Raw genomic sequence first — 19,199 nt, 5'->3', positions numbered from 1 at the left:
GTGAAATTTATGGTCATACATTTTAAGCCACGTGTTTTCCCTAATTCTCCAAATGATTTATGTAGGAACATTTATAAGCAGCAAATTGCATTCAGTTATGTTCTTGACGTGATTGATGTAATTTAAAACGTGCTCCCTGTAGTGCTTGAACCGAATACACGTGGGGCACAGAGCAAGCGCAGAGGCCCAGGAGGAGGTGATGGAGCACACTGAACGTCATCCCACGTTCATCATTCACGAGTACTTGGCAAGGACAGTCAGTGAGGCGGGTGTCCCCAGTTGCTCGAAGCTGAGCCACAGCATAGATTTAGAATAAAGAGGCAGCAGAGACCACCAGGGCTGAGGACTCTGTTTTCCTGTGGGCTGAATTGTTATAGAAGTATTAGCTGGGTGCGGTGACTCATGCAGGTAATCCCAGCCCTTTGGGAGGTCAAGGTGGGTGGATCACTTGAGGTCGGGAGTTCCAGACCAGCCTCACCGCATAGTGAAACCCTGTCTCTACTAAAAATACAAAAAGAAACAAATTAGCTTGGTGTGGTCCAAACGAAGTAGCTTGGACCTGTGGTCCCAGCTACTGGAGAGGCTGAGGCACGAGAATCACTTGAACCCAGGAGGTCCTGGGAGGTTGCAGTGAGTTGAGATCATACCACTACACTCCAGCCTGGGTGGCAGAGTGAGACTCTGTGTCAAAACAAACAAACAAAAACAGAAGTAATATGACCTTCTACATCACCTCATTTTATTGATTTGATAAACACAAAGCGTCTTTCTGAAGAACTGATGATTTTGGTTTGGCTTAGTGAAGTAAAATATGGCCTACCTTAAGAAGTTAAGATGGTCATTTAATTATGCTTGCTTAATTAGGTTTACTTGGGGAAAAGTAAAATTATAAAATAATTCCTTCCATTCCTCACTGTTCCTGGTTAATGTAAGTGTCGTAAATCACAGAAGGGTCGACTGTGCGGTGCAAGTGTGTAAGGAAGGAGGTGAATGTTTAGTGCAGTCATGGTGAACATAGGAATGGTGTCTGTAAAGCGTTCAGTTTGGAAAAGTCAGCCTCAGACTCATACAAGAGTTTCCCTCGTCTTTTTCTTTTTTGGGTAAACTCATCTGTGGTCCCTGCGTTGTGCTTTGAATGTTCAGCTTCTCAGCAGTGGAAACCGATACCTCATTCGATCGGATGATATGATAGAAACAGTTTACAATGACAGAGGAGAGATTGTTAAAACCAAAGAACGCCGACTCTTCATGTTAAATGATGTGTTAATGTGTGCCACCGTCAGCTCACGGTAAGAATGCCTTGAATTCTCTATAGTAGTCTTATCATTATATGTTACATTTGTCTGAGGGCACGTGAAAGATTGTTAATTCTGTCACTCAGACTGAACTGGTTTTTGTGCAAAAGCTTAGTCCTGTAACTAAGGGAACCCTGATAATAAGCAGGCTTATTTTAAAATAGACTCGGTGTAAGTCACCAAGTCACTGCTAGTAGAATTTAGATACGTATAGCTCTATTTACTTTTTAAACAGGGCTGATGGTGAAACTAGAAGCTAAATTGAATTTCTTCCTAACCCTCCTAAATCATTCCAGAGTTCTTTTTCTTATGGTTTAAATTCTCTCTTTACCTGCTTCTCTATAAATATGTTTTTGGTAAATATTTAAATATAATAAAGTTGGGTATATTCATTTTGTTGTAAACCAAGAAAATTAGTAGCACTTTTATCAGTTCTTTTCACTCATAATAGTTTTACGTCAGACTCATTGTTCAACACATAGAATATTGTAGTTAGATGAGGATACCTAAGAAGCTAAAGTATCCTCAAATATAGGTAGATGATAAGGGAATTGATATAAAATTAACTATAACATCCCGGTGCTGTAGAAAATAATGCAAGTGAACGTGGTGCCAATTTGTTATGTTGTGCAAGAGTCAAGTGTTAGATTTTCCAGAGTTGGGAGAGTCGGTTGCTAAACCATTTGGTAGCTTAAAGTCACACCACAGTATTTACACCGTGGAATTTGGCCAACAGGATGTGTCGGGAGCCTGTCCTCCCAGTGAGAGCCGGCTGTTAAACATTTGACAGCACACCACTAAATATGACTTATGTTTCATGCTCGTCACCCCCATTTTCCAGCTGCCAGGTGTATCTGCCCACCCTCCTCACCTTGCCTGAATGGCCCAGGCAGCCAGGATGTGCAGGTCAGTAGGCGAGAGCTCACTCGGACTCCTGAGCATGATCTCCAACTCCACCTTCTGTGAAATCTGAAAATTACCCATTCTGTCTACGCCTCGGACTCCTCATCCATACAATAGGGTTGATCATAAAAATAATGATGCCAGTGGTATGCTGCCGCAGGGCTCTTCAGGGGTCAGGCGAGGAGCTTCATGTTCATTAAGCTGCTGCAGGGCGCTGGGCGCACAGCACTACCCAGGAGTGATAGGTTTTCATTGTTGCTTCTCTTCATCCTCACTCACTTTATGGCAGCTACAAAATAAGCCCCAAAATTATACAAGTCTTTAAGAACACTCCTCATTGTTAGAGAAACAACCCTGTTCATTTGACTCATACCCATGGCTCAGTCTTCATCGTTGACGCCTGGCGACAGCTGCAGGCCAACTGCTTTCCGTGTGCAGAAGTGAAGCCCATTGCACCCTGAGTTGGAGAGGAGCTGACGGAGTGAGGCCATGGGAGGTCATGGCCAGAGAACTCCAGGTGTGGGCTGCTTGAGAGAGCGCTTAGAATTGCGAGGATGCAGAGTAAGCTGGCTCTACCCCTGTTTCTCCAGTGTTATCAGGTACTTCCCGCTGGGTGGAGACTAATGGCATTTATCACTTCACAGGATGGCTTCCAAGTTTAATTGTTCCAGAACCCGCCTCTCCGAGTAACACCTAGAAAGTTAGTTTTTCAGTGAAGTGGCCTCAGGCATGGCCGAATGCACCCAGCTCCTCACCTGCACATTGGCCAACAAAGTGTGTCAAGTTGGGGATATTAATGCGTGTCCCGCCTGCCCTAGGAAACAGGATTGTAGAAGCAAAATGACCTTGTAAAAGCCCTGAGTGAATATAATGGTCCTTGTTGAGTCTTCCGCATTTCTTTTTTTTTTTTTTTTTTTTTTCATTTTAGGTTTGGGGGTACATGTGAAGAACATGCAAGATTGTTGCATAGGTACACACATGGCAGTGTGGTTTGCTGCCTTCCTTCCCCTCACCTGTATCTGTCATTTCTCCCCATGCTGTCTCTTCCCACCTCCCCACCCCCGCCCCTCCCCCATTTCCCCCCAGTGGACCCCAGTGTGTAGGGCTCCCCTCCCTGTGTTTGTCTAACGCTGACTGAGCTCTGGAACCCCCTGGGCTGCTTCCGGAGAACGACACACTTGGTTCTGGTGCAGTTTTAGTTAGGTTTAAAATTCTCACGCTGACAGGAGTGGTGTACTTTAAAGATAAATAAAAATGGATACTTTAGAAGAAACTCAACTGTGTGTACCCCTGGAGGACTCCTGAAAATAATGCCCCTGCCTTTCTCATGGATGCCAGGGCTTGAATTTTTTTGCAAAGTGAGGTGGTGAGTGACAATTCATTTCCCATGGACGGGTTGTCAGCATGAGATTGTCAGTGTGAGATATTCAGTGATACAAAGGTGATGAAATAAGGACTGATTTTGGTTCCGATAGCCCTCAAGGACCCTTTGATCAGCCCTGTGGAAATTGAGATTCTAAACCTCCTCTGGAGGGATGGAGATTTTTACATTCAAAGAGGAGGAATTGAAATGTTGGTAAGAGTGCATGGGCATTTGGTTTTTTTCCGAGTTGGAGGCACAGTCTAATTCACGGAACACAGCCCCTCTTTCCTCTTACCGTGTCTGAATTGTTCTTCCTCCTTGCCCTTTCTGTATGCACTGGACATCGTCCTGGAGGGTAGAATGCTCTGGTGTCAGAGGGAACTAGAGACCTTGGGCACAGACCAGCTCTCAGCAAGTCAGGTGCTCCGTCTAATAATTTCAGTGATTCTTACCCACGTTTTGATTTTTAACAGCAGTATCTTGAAGAAAAGCAAAGGGTGATTATCACCAAGTGAGAATAATGGTTGATGCTGGAGGGTGGGATTTCCTGGGCACCTGGGGCTGCGGGGATGCTGGTGATGTCACAACCCTGACCTTGGTAGCAGCTACACAGATGTTGATGCGGACTGTTTCCACTAGACTATGCATATGTGCTTTGTGTTTCTTTGCATATATGTTCTATTTATGATAAAAGAAAAAATAATCTGTATAAGCCAGGATTTTTTTCTGTTTAATTTCTGTATACTTGATACACATTTTAGTCATGGAGTATAGTGACATGATTTGATTATATTAAAATGGTTACAGTGTAACCGTAAAAGAATAAAGAAGAAATTTGAGATAGAACTCTTGTGAAACCACCAGAGAATATCTGTATCCACATAGGATACTTTTCCTGGTAATCAAGCACCTTTGCTCAGAGTCATCAGCGAGTGCTGAGCTGCTTCCTTTTCAGCCTTTACGGAAAACCTCGGAGTTTGCTGGAGGAGATCCGTCCCCGTGCGGCTCTCCCTGCGCGCCCTCCTGCATTCTCATCCACTTAGAGGCCTCATGATGGCAATCAGTGGGGACTGTAAGAAAGTCAGAAGCACAATTATAATGTTGAGAAAGTCTGAAGAGCTACAGTTCAGCAATGGAAATGTTTCTCACTTGAATATCTGAGGGATGAGCGTTACTATAACGGGGTCGTGTAATTATTTATAAAGCAAGGATCTTCTGGTCGTTTCAGCCCCTCGCACGACAGCCGTGTGATGAGCAGCCAGAGGTACTTGCTAAAGTGGAGCGTCCCGCTGGGACATGTGGATGCCATTGAGTACGGCAGCAGCCCTGGCGCGGGTGAGCACAGCAGGCACCTCGCCGTGCACCCGCCTGAGAGCCTGGCGGTGGTCGCTAATGCCAAGCCAAGTAAGTAACGCTTCTCTCGCGTTCGTCAGCATAAGCGCTGACATCTGCAGGCTTAGGGCTACAACGGTCAATCTGTGGGGGCGATCTGGGCTTTGGAATCTTCATGCTGTCTGACTGACGTGGCCCAGGTGGCTGCTAGTCTCTGACTTGTCCCATGTGCGGCTGGGGCTTCTTCGGGTCCTGGCCATGCACCTGGCTGCTCAGGAGTGGATTCCGCCTTCCCGGTCCAGTGAGCTCAGTTTTGCATTTCCCGTGAACCTGACGAGGACTTTGGTGCTCGTCTCTTCCGTCATAGAGCCTGAGGCTGTGGTGATTCCAGCTCGGCTCCGCGCTCACCTGCTCTCACTGCCAGGCAGCGCTGCGAAGTCTTTACACAGTTTCCCCATGGTGGCATTACTTGACCACGAACTTCCCAAGATGAAATGAGAAATTGCAGAATGCTTTGGAAATGTCGTACCATTGCACATGATTTATGATCCCTATTACCAAACATTGTTCAGACCACGGATTTTAATCTTAGTGTAAAAATCTCTTGATTAAAAAAAAAAAATCCAAATAACGACTCGCTAAGTTTTATTCACTTTTTGGCCTCTACCCCTAAATTGTAGAACAATTTAAAAAACACGATAAGCTTTCATTTTAGATGTAATGTAAGCTTTTCATTCAGCCACAGCAAGAGGAGAAACACTGGATATAGACAGGTTTTCATTGCCTGTTAAAAAGAGATATGCCACATTGGAGAGCGAATCTTTATTCCGAATTCAAGGAGAACTTTGGTGTCTTATCTTCAATTAAGGGGACTTTTGAAAGCGTATATGATTGTGTTTTGCAGACTTGCATTGATTTTTTTTTTTTTTTACCATGTTCCTATGGAAAAGCATTCACTAGTTAACCTCATTGAAACCACTTTTTCATGGGACAGCTTTCTGCCCACTGCCTTAAACAGAGAGTTTAAGTGAGGAACTTGTTTTGCCATTGTAGTGTTTTGTTCTGCTGCATGTTCTGGGTGGAACCCATGCCTCAGGCATGACATAACCACTCTTCATCTGCTATTGGAGTGCAGTGCCTTCAGTGTGATCTGTTATTATGATGCCTTCGTTTTAAGAAACTAAGACACTAGTAAATGAGTGAGTATGTGAGGGACTTTGTCTGAAATGAATTACTTGGCTGGGCACAGTGGCTCACACTTGTAATCCCAGCATTTTGGGAGGTTACAGTGCGGGGGGGGGATCACTTGATGCCAAGAGCTCAAGACCAGCCTGGGCAATATAAGAAGACCCCATCTCTACAAAAAAATGTTAAAAAATTAGCCAGGTGTTGCATACCTGTATTCCCAACTACTCAGGAGGCCGAGGGAGGAGAATCACTTAAGGTCAGGCTGCAGTGAGCTACGATTGCACCACTGCACTGTGCTCTAGCCTGGATGACAGACAGACTGTATCTCAAAATAAATGAACAAATAAGCCAATGCTTGTCATAAAATAATGGCTCTATTCCTATTTAAGATTTTCTGTAGCCCCGCAGTTGCTCCCTTCTGGCAAATCAGGAGACAGGCTCAGAGAAGTTGCAGACCATCATGGCCATGGTTTTCTGCCTCCGCACCTCTCCTGTAATGAGAAGGAAACGTCATTAGTTCTGTGCATCTTGTGTGCCAGGCGCTTTGCTCGTGTGATTGCACCGATGCTTACAACCTCTGCTCCTGTTGGCCGCCATCATCCCTGCAGACAGGCACTCCTTCCTAAAACCTCAGTACCGGCTTTCGCTAGATGTGGTGTCTTGTCACCTGTATTTTTTAAAGGCAGACATTAGCCATGTGGACCAGTCACCAGCTGGGGCAGCAGAGTACCCTCTGAGTGGCACAGCCCAAGGCCTGCCTGGAGTGCCGGGCATGCAGGGTGAAGCGCCTTCCTCCTGAGATAGCAAGTAGGCCTCAGGCGGGTGTAGTGAGTGGAAAGAATTGAACAGTTCTGCTTTGGACATGTTGCCTTCTTAGGCTTTTGAATTTTTAAATTACAGTGTTCACATGCAATAAGATTTACCCATTTCAAGTGTACAGTGCCTGCTACTTTGGGGGGCCAGTGGGACAACGTGGTGTGCAGAGAGCCAGGGATGACGCCGATTCTGTGGTCCTCCGCACTAGACTGCAGGCAAGGCCACGGGACTAGGGGTTCCCTTGGGTTCCTGGCTTAGTGTGAGCACCATTAGCTGTGTGGATCATTTTTAGCCCTGAGTTATGAAGGAGGTAGTGTGGAGTAAGTAGTCTTTAAAATTTCTTCTAGATTAAAAAAAAAAAAAAAAAAACTTTGAAAACAAATTATTGAAAATGTGTGTGTCTGGAGATGGAACTCAAGTCAGAATTCTCCGGGGAGTTTTTTCCGGCATCAGGTAAGAGCATGGTGCTGCCCTGCATTTACAGAGAAGGCATGGTGAGCACAGTGCTCCGTTCAGCGACTGGCAGGGGTTCTATCCCGACACGTCTGGGTTCGTTGGGATGGTCGGGCAGTCTCTTGTTAGTGTTGACAAGGAGTGGGTCCATGTGGTATCAGATCTGTAATGTTGATTTCATGAGTGCTGCGGTATCAGATCCATAACGCTGATTTCATGAGTGCCGCGCTGCAGCCGGTGAGTGATGTCCCTTTGCTCTGCTCATCTCAACTCACTCCACAAACCCAGGCACATCCGTGAGCCACGTCTCCCCGGGGCTTTCCGTAATGCCTCCCTTGGAGTTTTCATAGAACAGCTTCAGATTCACTCTCAGTGTTTCTGGTTTTTTTGGTTCTCTTGCATTTGTCATTTCTAAATTATACTGAGAAGCTAAGTCAAGACATTCTCATTCTCAGTTGATAGTCCTAGGGCTTCTGCTGTTTGAATGACTGTTCTAAAATTCAGTGTTGGAAATGTCGTTGTGTTATTTCGTATTGATAGAGGTAACACACCAACTTCTATCATGGGCAGCACTGCCCAGCAACCTCTGCTTGCAGAGAGGGCAGTGTGGCAACCACCTGAGACCAGTGGGCAGCTGCAGCAGGGAGCTCCCTGTCCCTGCAAAAGCGCCGTGTGGATTGTGCATTTACTGTGTGGGGTTAGACTCAGCAGGGAGCTCCCCATCCCTGCATAAGCACTGTGTGGGTTGTGCGTTTGCTGTGCAGTGTTAGACTCAGCAGAGAGCTCGCCATCCCTGCAAAAGCGCCATGTGGATTGTGCATTTGCTGTGCGGTGTTAGACTCAGCAGAGAGCTCCGCATTGCTGCAAAAGCGCTGTGTGGATTGCAGGTTTGCTCTGTGGTGTTTGCCTCCCGGAGTTATGATGTGACACTTTCCTCTCTCGCAGGGGCTGTAAGCTGGTAACCACGGGTCCTCTATGGATCCGTGGATTGCTTTAAGCTCCCAGACTACCTGATGCTATTTTGAAAAATTTTGTGTAGTTTTCTGGGGTGATTTTAAAGGTTTTGCCAGTTTCCCAGATTGGGGCTGGTCGTGGGGAGGAGGACGATTGTGAAACATCCGTTGCTCTGGCCTGGTGCAGTATCTTTGCTGGTGCACTGCACGGGTCCGCTCTCCCTTCTCACTTTGAGCTCCATCCTGTCTGGCAGGTGGATTTATGAGATGGACTGTTTAAGAATTCCCAGTTTTCGAGTTCCATGCTAAATAGGAGTTGTGGGGGTGGGAGGAGAGGTGTAGCATTGCCCCACTGTTGGGAGCCTTCAGCACACGAGGGGAGGAGAGGAGAGGTGAAATCAGTTGCTCCAGCCAGGCTGTGGCCCTCAAGGGTGTTTCAGAAGAACAGCCACTGGAGAGCTCTTACTGCCCATTCTTCCCAGGGAGAAGTTCTTAAAATGTTTAGAGAAATGTGAGTACAAGTTGAATGTACTTTAAAGGGGAGCATTCCTTCAGATGTGCAAATATTCATCATTTACTTTTGTAAACATCAGTCACATAACTTTGTAGTTAGTTATTTAATCCTTAAAAATGAGTGAAAGTAAAAACCATGTCTGTTCTTCACTGTCACGTCAACTTGTAACAGAGTAGGATTGGCCTCTGATCCTTTGGCTTTGGTTGTTATTGGACCAGCATCGACCTGGTCTGATAACCAGCATCCCGTCCCCGCACTGGCAGCTTGCATAGAAGGGACCCAGCAGCTTCCGGAAGGCCGCTGCCTCTCTGTGTGCTCTTGGAACTTTGCAACAAGAGGGGAGGTCCTTTCAGACTGCCCTGCTCTGGCCCATTGCGCTTTATGTCTGGAAGCGTATCCTGCATGCCAGGAGTGCTTCTCTACAGCTGGGCTGGATGTGGCGGTAGGTACAGGAGGATTTGTAACAAGACACAGGGCCATATGAACAGGTAGCTGGAGGAACTGCCCGCTAGCTTATACTGTGAGGAAGGTGGGGGACAGCTCCTGAGAGCGCAGGGTCCCTCCTGAGCACAGAGCGCTTGCCTGAGAGGGGTACTTCTAGGCAAATGCAGAAAGGGGCATGGGTGAGGTCACAGCATTGAGGAAGGTCCCAGAAAACACAAGACCTCCCCCACAAAATTCACACAGTTTAAAAAACAAAGCAAAACACTACTAGCAAGGAACCAGCACCAGGTAGGAGGAAGGAGGGTGTGATGTAAGGTGTCTAAATAGAAGTGAGCCTGGCTGTGGGAAGCTTGAACAGCTGAACATACACCTGACTGATCCTCCTGACGTAGAAGGCAGTGAGGGAAGCGGAGCTGTATTTTTAAAACGCGAAACGGATCCTTGCGAGACTCCCCGGAGCTGCATTCTCCAGGGATGTGTGGCCAGGTGGCTGTTCCATGGAGGCAGGGAGAGGTCTGAGTGGCGTGTGGGGCCACAGCCCCAAGGGGTGGGTCTGGACACAGTGCCTGGGTGTGGGACCCCAGGAGTAATAGTTAGCCCGGTTTCCCTCCTGCCCGACCCACCGCATGGCCCAATCTGCAGGCAGGGGCAGAGCCCGGTCTCCAGTGGATGCTTCCCAGAGTCAGGTACTTCTGGGCGGAAAGGGTCGTAGTTCTTGCTCCTTAGGCCTTTAAGAGTGAACTTGGTCTTGAAGGCTGGAGGACAGGCATAGCTGAAGCCCACCATGGCAACGCTGTTGTGTTTTGAAATACACAGCAGTCCAAATGAAAGGAAATGAGAACAGAATGCATCTGTGCTGCTTTGCTGGGGCCAGAGCTGCTTCTGTGTTGTCTGAATGTTGTACCCGTAAAACAGCACGCCGTGTGTGTGGAAGGGGAGCCCAGGAGTCAGCGCTGTTTCTCCTGCGTGGCTTGTGGATTCGCAGGTCTTTCCCAGATCTCAAAAATGTCATAACCCTTGGATGAATATTGAGGGCAAACACCACTTGGCCAAAGGTAGCAAGGAGGTCAGCTTTCCACACTGAGTACCATGGAAAGTCTGGAAACAGTCTTCAGCGGCTTTCCTGCAAAGCGACACCGACAGACGGGCCCCTCGCTGGGGGAGCGGATGCAGCTGCTCGTTACTGTGGGCCTCTGACCTCCTGCCACTACTCTGCGTGTCCTGTGCCCCTGCGTGCTCACACGGCACATTCAACGTTCCCCACAGATGACCAGCCTCCTTCCGACAGACAGCGTCTGTGTGCTGAGAAAGGCCTTCGAACATACGCAGGTAGTAAAACCAGCGAGAGCCCTCAGGGAAGATGGGTCCCGACTCCTGTGGTGGCTGCCTCCGATGGAAGGCAGAGTGAAAATGGGTAGACGTGCTGTGGCTTTTTGGGATTTTTTGATGAAAATGGCATCTGAAGTGAATGGAGCAAAATACTGACATCGCAAATTCTGGGCAGTGGGTAATAATGTGTCCATGAGTTATCCTCTCTACTTTTCTATATTTAAAAAATATTTCATAGTTTCACAAAATGAGAGCCCATGAAGGAAGCCCTGAGCCAGCGTGGGACTTCAGTCTGAGCCCGGGACTTTGGTCCCTGTTGTAATGGCTGTTCCAGTTCCATCCCCAGGCCCAGCCTGTGTCTCGGGGAGGAAATGGGCAGCAAGGCAGAAAGTAGGAAACGGTCTTCTAGCATTACACGTGCTTTCAGGACAGCCCTGACGCAGGCCCACAGAGGTGGCCGTGTCACACTCGTGGGCTCTGTTCACCACGCAGATTGCTGCCACCTTCTCCATTGCCATGTCTGTTTTTATCCCTCATCACCTCAGGGAAAAACACTGGTGTGAATTTTCTGGGTATTCAGTAACACACCCTTCAAACTCTCTGTCTTTAGGAGCTCAACAGGAGGCAGGTGGGAAGTGGCTCTATGCAAAGAGGGATACCTACATTTTCTAAATATAACATGCACACCGGTCTATGTGATCTGTTGATGCCAAAATAGTCATTCCTAACGGCATGTATATCTGACCTGGGAATGTAGATGCCGATGCATCCCTGGAGCTATGACTGTCAGTCAAGTTGACATTTCAGAAACCTCCTATTCAGGGTTGTGGCCCTGTCCAGGGACTGATGGCCAGCCTCTCAGGGCAGCAGTCATAGCTCCTCGGCCACCGGGATGGGCCAGATGAGTGCCATGCCTGCACGGCAGTCATTCCCGAAAGTCTCGATGGAGAAGACTCCCTCAGGCAAGTGCGGCCGGCACGTGTCCCTAAGTGCCGATGGCCAGCCACGGATGAGTGCTCATGCAGGGGGCCTGTGGACGGTGCGAGTGCACACACGCATGCCTAGTACACATGGACACATATGAATTATTTGTTGAGCAAGTTGATATTCTGGGTTTTTAAACCCTATGAAGCTGAAGGGATGATTGTACTTCTTGATCAAATATCTGGAATTTGAGACATGCCATGTATCTTCATGACAGTGTAATTTTCACATTACAAAATGCTTGGTTTTTGTTAAAACTCTAAAAGCTGAACTGGATTTTAGTCACAGGGGAAGGTTCTTACTGTTCTTCTGTGTTCAGTGCTGTGGTTTCAGCTTCACACCTACGAGTCTCCTAGGCCTGGTTTGGGAGGAACCACTGTAACGTGGCTAGAACTACAGAGGGTTGATTTTGCCTGAACTGTAGCTGGGACCACTACTGGTTCACACCCAAGATTTAACAACTTGCTTACACAGAAATTGAACTTAGGCCTCTTATCAGACTAGGAGCTTCTATATGACACTACTTAAAAATTACTCTTTCTCCTGGGAATTAATTCTTGTTCTCTGTTGAAAACACTAAAACATTTAAAGACCGTAAGAATTACCTGTAATTCCTGTATCTGGAGACTGTATTAACACATCCGTTTTTCTCTCCAGCCTTTTTTTCACACTGTTGTACATATACCACAGTTGCTCTTTGTAATCCTATATAGGGTATTTTTATTTAATACTATAGGATGACCATTTTCTCAGTCATTAAACATTCTGAATAGAAGTCATTTAAACTGACTACAGGACATTTCCTTGTGATTGAACTTGAGTTTATTGCATACTGTAAGCTTCTCCAGTTAGTGGACCACTCCTGATACATTTTTGCAAGTTGCTTTCCAGGAACTTTTCCCCAGTTCATATTCTTATCGGCTATACCTGACTTTGATTTCACAATGAAACTTTCATGATTTGATTTATAAAAAACAGTTTTGTAGATTTGCCTTAAGTTAAAATTTTTTAATTGCTTTTTTTTTTTTTTTTTTGAGATAGGGTGCCCAGGCTGGAGAACAGTGGCCATTTATAGGCACAATTGTAGCTTACCGCAACCTCAAACTACTGGGCTCAAGTGATACTGCTGCCTCAGCCTCCTGAGGTGCTGGGACCACAAGTGAATGCCACCTCACCTGATTTAATGGCTGTTTTAATTTACTTTTTTCTTCATTACTAGTGAGAGTGAACATCTCCATATTTATTAGCCATCTGTATATTTTTCTGGGAATTATTCATTTTATCATTGGCATTTTAGAATATTATCATTTTTAATATATTTATATGTAATCTTTATGGTAAATAATTGCCTATTTTTACATGACTTTACATATTATTTATGGCTATAATTATATAGAAGTGTAAAGTTTTAAATTTCTCAGTTGTCAAATTTGCTCCCTTTTTTGGGGTAATTTCTTCGGCTCATGTTTTTAGATGCTCTTTCCACACACCTAGGGCTCCATCCTGCCCTCTGCATTTCAGGCGTGGGTGTCATTTATCCTTCTCTGCTCACTGAAGTAAGGAACTGCTTTGAGAGAGCTCTTTCTGGAAGGGTGGCCTGAGAGAAAAAGATCCCTCTGTTGGGAGTTTTATGGTTGCAGCTGGGAATGCACTACCCCCATTCCCTCGGCCTCTACCCTGCAGGATGGTCTTACAGCACCTCTTTGTCTCTCTCTCTCTCTCTCTCTCTCTCTCTCTCTCTCTCTCTCTCTCGTCTCTCTCTCTTTTCTGACAAGGAGTCTCACTCTGTTGCACAGGCTGGAATACAGTAGCACCATCTTGGCTCACTGCAGCTTTCACCTCCCGGGTTCAAGTGATTCTCCTGCTTCAGCCTCCTGAGTAGCTGGAATTACAGGCGCATACCACCACCCCAGCTAATTTTTGTGTTTTTAATAGAGACGGAGTTTCACCATGTTGACCAGGCTGGTCTCAAACTCCTAACCTCAAGTGATCCAACAGCCTTGGCCTTCCAAAGCGCTAGGAATATAGGCGTGAGCCACCGTGCCTGGCTGACTCTTTGTCTCTCTTTTCACCTTGTTTTGATCAGCTCTTCCACTGTCACAACCACAGAGTACACTGACACTCTGTAGACACGACAAATGTAAACATTATTTCCAGCTGCAATGGAAATGAGGCTTTGGTCACCTTTGTTCCAGGAGGAAAGGGGCGGTTCCATGTTAAGTGCATTTCCTTTGGCAGCCCAGCCTTGCCTGTTGAGAACCATGGGAAACTCCCTGTAGGAGGCAGGTGAGGTACTGGGGCTGGCAGGGCCTCAGGAGTGCAGGAGTCCAGAGGCAGAGGTGATGCTGCATTAGGGGGTGTGGTCCGCAGAGACCCCTGCACAGCTCTGAGAGGGAGAATACCAGAAAGAAACGTGCATAGGAGTTGTACAGGGCTGGGGAGCTAAGGAGGTGGAGGGGTCTTCAGACCCCATGAGGGTTGATGGGCAGCTGCAGAGGGTACTGGTCGGGGGCTGGAGCTGCCCACAGTCAGGCCGTTGGCATGCAGGGGGATCTTGATTCCTACTTGATCTCACCTACTCCCCAGTGCCTGGAGACACCTTACGGCTCTGACGTCTCACAGTCTCACACCGTGGAGGAGAGGTTTAAGATGCTGTGAGGATGCCCCATGGGCCCAGCGCATGGAGGCTCTCAGGGACCGAGCACACCCGCAGGGGCTTTTCTAGCCATCCTTGCTATTGATCTGGTCACACAGACCCTTCCTTGTTTTCCGCACAAAATTCCGTTTCACTGGCAGACCCTGAATTTTCAAACAGATTGCAGGGATTTCCATGGAAACAGGAGAAGTGTCCGTGAGAAAGACTTGGGAAGTGCTTTTGCAGAAGTGCAGCAATTGTGTGTTGCTATAGCGACAAGAACTTCGCTCACAGAACTGAAAACTCCAGAAATTGGCAACTAGAGGGCTGGAAGTTAACACTAACAAAAATTCTGATTTGCAGGGGTTTCTTTCTTTCTTTCTTTGAGATTGGAGACTCCCTCTGTCACCCAGGCTGGAGTGCAGTGGCGTGATCTTGGCTCACTGCAACCTCTGCTCCTGTGTTCAGGCAATTTTCCTGCCTTAGCCTCCTCAAATAACTGGGACTAAATGTGTGCACCACCACGCCCAACTAATTATTACTAATTTTTTTGTATTCTTAGTAGAGATGAGGCTTTACCATGTTGGCTAGGCTGGTCTCAAACTCTTGACTTCAGGTGATCTGCCTGCCTTGGCCTCCCAAAATGTTGGGATTACAGGCGTGAGCCACCGCACTCAGCCTGCAGGGGTTGCTTTAATCAATTTTGACCTGAAAATCAACATGAAACACTTCTTTCTGAAACTGAGAATCACGTTTGAAAAGCAGTGGCCGCTCTGTGTGGTTTCTTGTTAAACTTGGGATGTGAGCGCAGACGCTTTTGTTGGCAGTGCACATTGTCCTCATTCATTTGGAAGTCTCGGGTTGTTCTGTGGTGTCATCTGTGCCCCAATGGTGCCTTGTTGTAAACTGTCTGATGATCCAGCAGACATAAAACTTGAGCACATTTCCATGCTCCTCAAAGTTGAGAAACTCTTCCTCATCTCAGTGCAGAAGGTTCTTTAATCCACTAGGAAAAGAGTATTGTCCCTTCCCCTGATAGGTTCACATCAGTGGCAGTGTGTGTGTTTGTGTATTTATTTTTAAAATGCTTATGTTTTTAACTGAAAAATAATCATATACATTTATGGTTTAAAACATGGCGTTTTGAAATATGTATACATTGTGGAGTGGCTAAATCAAGCTAACATATGCCTTATGTCACACATTTACCATTTGTTCATGGTGAGAACTTTAAAGACTACTTTTAGTGATTTTTAAGTACACAATACTTTATTGACTACACTAGACCTCTTGGAACCTATTCCTCCCATAGAACTGAAATCTGTGCACCTGTGAATCCCTATGGCCTATCCCATGTACCCTGTAGGTAAGAAGCTGGTCTCTGGGTGGCGGAGCAGTTCTGTACAGTGATGGAGCTGTTTTGTGGGTGATGGACCTGTTCTGTGGATGATGGAGTTGTTCTGTGAGTGATGAGCTGTTTTATGGGTGATAGAGCTGTAGAGCAGTTCTGTAGCTTGGTAGAGCTATTTTGTGGGTTGTGGAGCTGCTCCGTGGGTGATGAAGCTGTTCCATGAGTGATGGAGCTGTTCTGTGAGTGATGGAGCTGTTCCATGGGTGATGGAGCTGTTCTGTGGGTGACGGAGCTGTTCTTTGGGTGATGGAGCTGCTCTGTGAGTGATGGAGCTATTCTGCGGGTGGTGGAGCTGTTCTGCACAGTGATGGAGCTGCTCCATGAATGATGGAGCTGTTCTGTGTGTTATGGAACTGTTCTGTGGGTGATGGAGCTGTTCTTTACAGTGATGGAGCTGTTCTGTGGGTGATGGAACTGTTCCATGGGTGATGGAGCTGTTCCGTGATTGATGGAGCTGTTCTGTGGTGATGGAGCTATTCCATGGTTGATGGAGCTATATAGAACTGTTCCGTGAGTGATGGAACTGTTGTGTGATTGATGGAGCTGTTCTGTGAGTGATGGAGCTGTTCTGTGGATGATGGAGCTGTTCCTTGGGTAATGAAGCTGTTCTATGGGTGATGGAGATGTTCCATGGGTGATGAAGCTGTATAGAACTGTTCCATGGGCGATGGAGCTATTCTGTGATTGATGTAGCTGTTCTGTAAGTAATGGAGCTATTCTGTGGTGATGGAGCTGTTCTGTGGGTGATGGAGCTGTTCCATGGGTGAGGGAGATGTTCCATGATTGATGAAGCTGTTCTATGAGTCATGGAGCTGTTCTGTGGGTGATGGAGCTGTTCTTTAGAGTGATGGAGCTGTTCTGTGAGTGATGGAGCTGTTCCGTAGAGTGTTAGAGCTGCCCTGTGGGTGATGGAGCTGTTCTGTGGGTGACAGAGCTCTTCTGTAGAGTGGTGGAGTTGTTCTGTGGGTGATGGAGCTGCGGTGTCGGTGATGGAGCTGCCCTGTGGGTGATGGAGCTGCCCCGTGGGTGACGGAGCTGTTCTGTGGGTGATAGAGCTGTTCTGTAGGGTGATGGAACTGTTTGGATGATGGAGCTGCTCTATGGGTGATGGAGCTGTTCTGTGGGTGTTGGAGCTGTTCTGTAGAGTGATGGAACTGTTCTGTGGGTGATGGAGCTGCTCTGTGGGTGATGGAGCTGTTCTGTGGGTGATAGAGCTGCTCTGTGGGTGATGGAGCTGTTCTTTGGGTGATGGAGCTGTTCTGTGATTGATGGAGCTGTTCTGTGAGAGATGGAGCTGATCTGTGGTGATGGAGCTATTCTGTGGGTGATGGAGCTTCTCTGTGGGTGATGGAGCTGTTCTGTGGATGATGGAGCTGTTCTGTGGATGATGGAGCTGTTCTGTGGGTGATGGAGCTGTTCTATGAGTGATGGAGCTGTTCTGTGGGTGATGGAGCTGTTCCTTTGTGCCCTGGAGTTCTCCCTCAGGCTTACTAGGGAGATATTTATATGCATCTATGCATGTGTGAAAATATATAGAGCTGCAGACCTATATATTTCAAATAGAAGGGTCAATTTGATTGGATGGTAATTGTGAAGATCCTATTTTAAGATCACTTTTAAACGAAGTTAACTAATTAATAAAGTTTACATAGCACTTACAATTTTATTTACTCATTTATTAATTTTGACACAAGGTCTTGTTTGGATGCCCAGGCTGTAGTGCAGTGGCACAACTATAGCTCATTGCAGCCTTGGCTTCCTTGGCTGGAGTGAGCTTCCTACCTCAGACTCCCAAGTATTTGGGACGACAGGCTACAGGTGCACACTACGATGCCTGACTAACGTTTTTTTGTTTTTGTTTTTGTTTTAAACTATGCTGCCCAGGCTGGTCTGGAATTCCTGACTTTTAGCAATCCTCTCTCCTTGGCCTCCCGAAGTGCTGGTATTACAGGCATGAGCCACCACATCCAGCCTATACTTGTATTACAAGGTTGTGTTTTAGAGTTTATCATCAGTTTATGAATGAAAGCAAATATGTGTGTCATGAAACATTTTAAATTATAAGCATTTTATAAGGATAAATAAAGTTGCTATGGGTAACTGCTGGATCACTTTGCTACCCTTTTTATGAAATTTCATGATACTTCAAGTGCAGTTAGTAGGCCGGGCGCGGTGGCTCACGCCTGTAATCCTAGCACTTTGGGAGGCTGAAGTGGGTGGATCATGAGGTCAAGAGATTGACAGCATCCTGGACAACATAGTGAAACCCTGTCTCTACTAAAAATACAAAAAATTAGCTGGGCGTGGTGGTGTATGCCTGTAGTCCCAGCTACTTGGGAGGCTGAGGCAGGAGGATCACTTGAACCCAAGAGGCAGAGGTTGCAGTGAGTCAAGATGATGCCACTGCACTCCATCCTGGAGACAGAGCAAGAATCCATCTCAAAAGACAAACAAACGAACAAACAAACAAAAACCAAATGTATTTAGTTATTGAATTTGTCTAGATAGTTGATAAAAATCAGGCCTACCATGTGCATAAATACCACATAATCATGTCTTTAACATAAAGTGCCTGCAAAATTATAAAGGGTTATGCTACTCTTCAGTTACCTAGTAAATATTTTTAGATACATATATCTGAAATATTTTTATTGGAATTATGTAGGTTCTTTCAGTTTTGACATATATGTATTATATATGTTATACACACTAAGAGAGCAAGCTACATAATTTGTAGGACATAGCATAAAAGGAAAATGCAGAGTCCTTTCCCAAAATTATTAAGAATTTCAGGATGTCCACATCAGAGCCTGAGACCAAGTTCTGGGCCCTGTAAGCTCAAGTCCATGCAGCTGCACAGACCCGTGGCCGTGAAGCCTGTCCTGCTGGAACACGAGGCACCTTACTCAACTTAAATGAATTTCTTCTACCTGGGTTTGAATTTTGGCTCCTTCTCTTCCTGGTTGTTTGACCTTAGACAATTAATTTCTATGAGAAATGGAAAATAAGGAGGGTATTATTATATCTGGCTTTAAAGTATAGACTCTCAGGCTGATTCTGAGATGAACTCCTTATCTGTTATCAGTCAAATCTTGGGGTGGGGGAATCTGTCCTCTGTGCCTGTGGGCCCATCATGGGATTTAGTGAAGAAGTATTTGAACATCACCTGCTGTGGCACATAGAAAGCACTCTGTGAGGGACAGTCTGAGAACTTCTCTGTAGCTGTTCTCACTTGGGCACTTGAGAACTCAGGAAACACAGTCATTTCCCTAACCCAAGTCATTGAAGACAAACCGTTTCTATTCCCATTAAAAAAAAACAAACCTTAGGAAAGATCACTGGGGAATTCTTTTTGATGGTGGACCCGTTATTGGAGATGTGGTTCAGATTAAATGTCATTTCCAGGTGCCTCTGACTAATAGCTGTTATGTCAAGTGTTTAAAAACTATGAAAGGGACAAAACATCAGTCAAACCCAAATTGTGAGACAACTCTGTAACTCACCAGCATCCTCCAAAAATGTCAGGATCGCGAAAGAGGAAGATTGAGAAACTCTCCCAGACTGGAGGAGATTTCAGGG

The 19,199-nt window shown here is 46.2% G+C and overlaps 1 protein-coding gene across 6 annotated transcripts in view; it reads left to right on the top strand.

The window, feature by feature from the left end:
* The window catches only part of ARHGEF10 (Rho guanine nucleotide exchange factor 10), a 122,481-nt gene that overhangs the window by 69,692 nt on the left and 33,590 nt on the right, over nucleotides 1-19,199 (top strand). For all 6 annotated transcript variants that reach the window (XM_074384211.1, XM_039461090.2, XM_039461091.2 and 3 more), the window contains 2 exons: nucleotides 1,144-1,289; nucleotides 4,790-4,965. In XM_074384211.1, coding sequence (XP_074240312.1) covers nucleotides 1,144-1,289; nucleotides 4,790-4,965 — 322 coding nt within the window. The remainder of the gene's footprint in view (nucleotides 1-1,143; nucleotides 1,290-4,789; nucleotides 4,966-19,199) is intronic.

The sequence above is a fragment of the Saimiri boliviensis genome, chromosome 13 (genome assembly GCF_048565385.1).
Source record: "Saimiri boliviensis isolate mSaiBol1 chromosome 13, mSaiBol1.pri, whole genome shotgun sequence".
In the NCBI taxonomy this organism is placed as follows: Eukaryota; Metazoa; Chordata; class Mammalia; order Primates; family Cebidae; genus Saimiri; species Saimiri boliviensis.
Note: the sequence above shows the minus strand (reverse complement) of the source record. Positions and strands in the feature narration are given on the sequence as shown.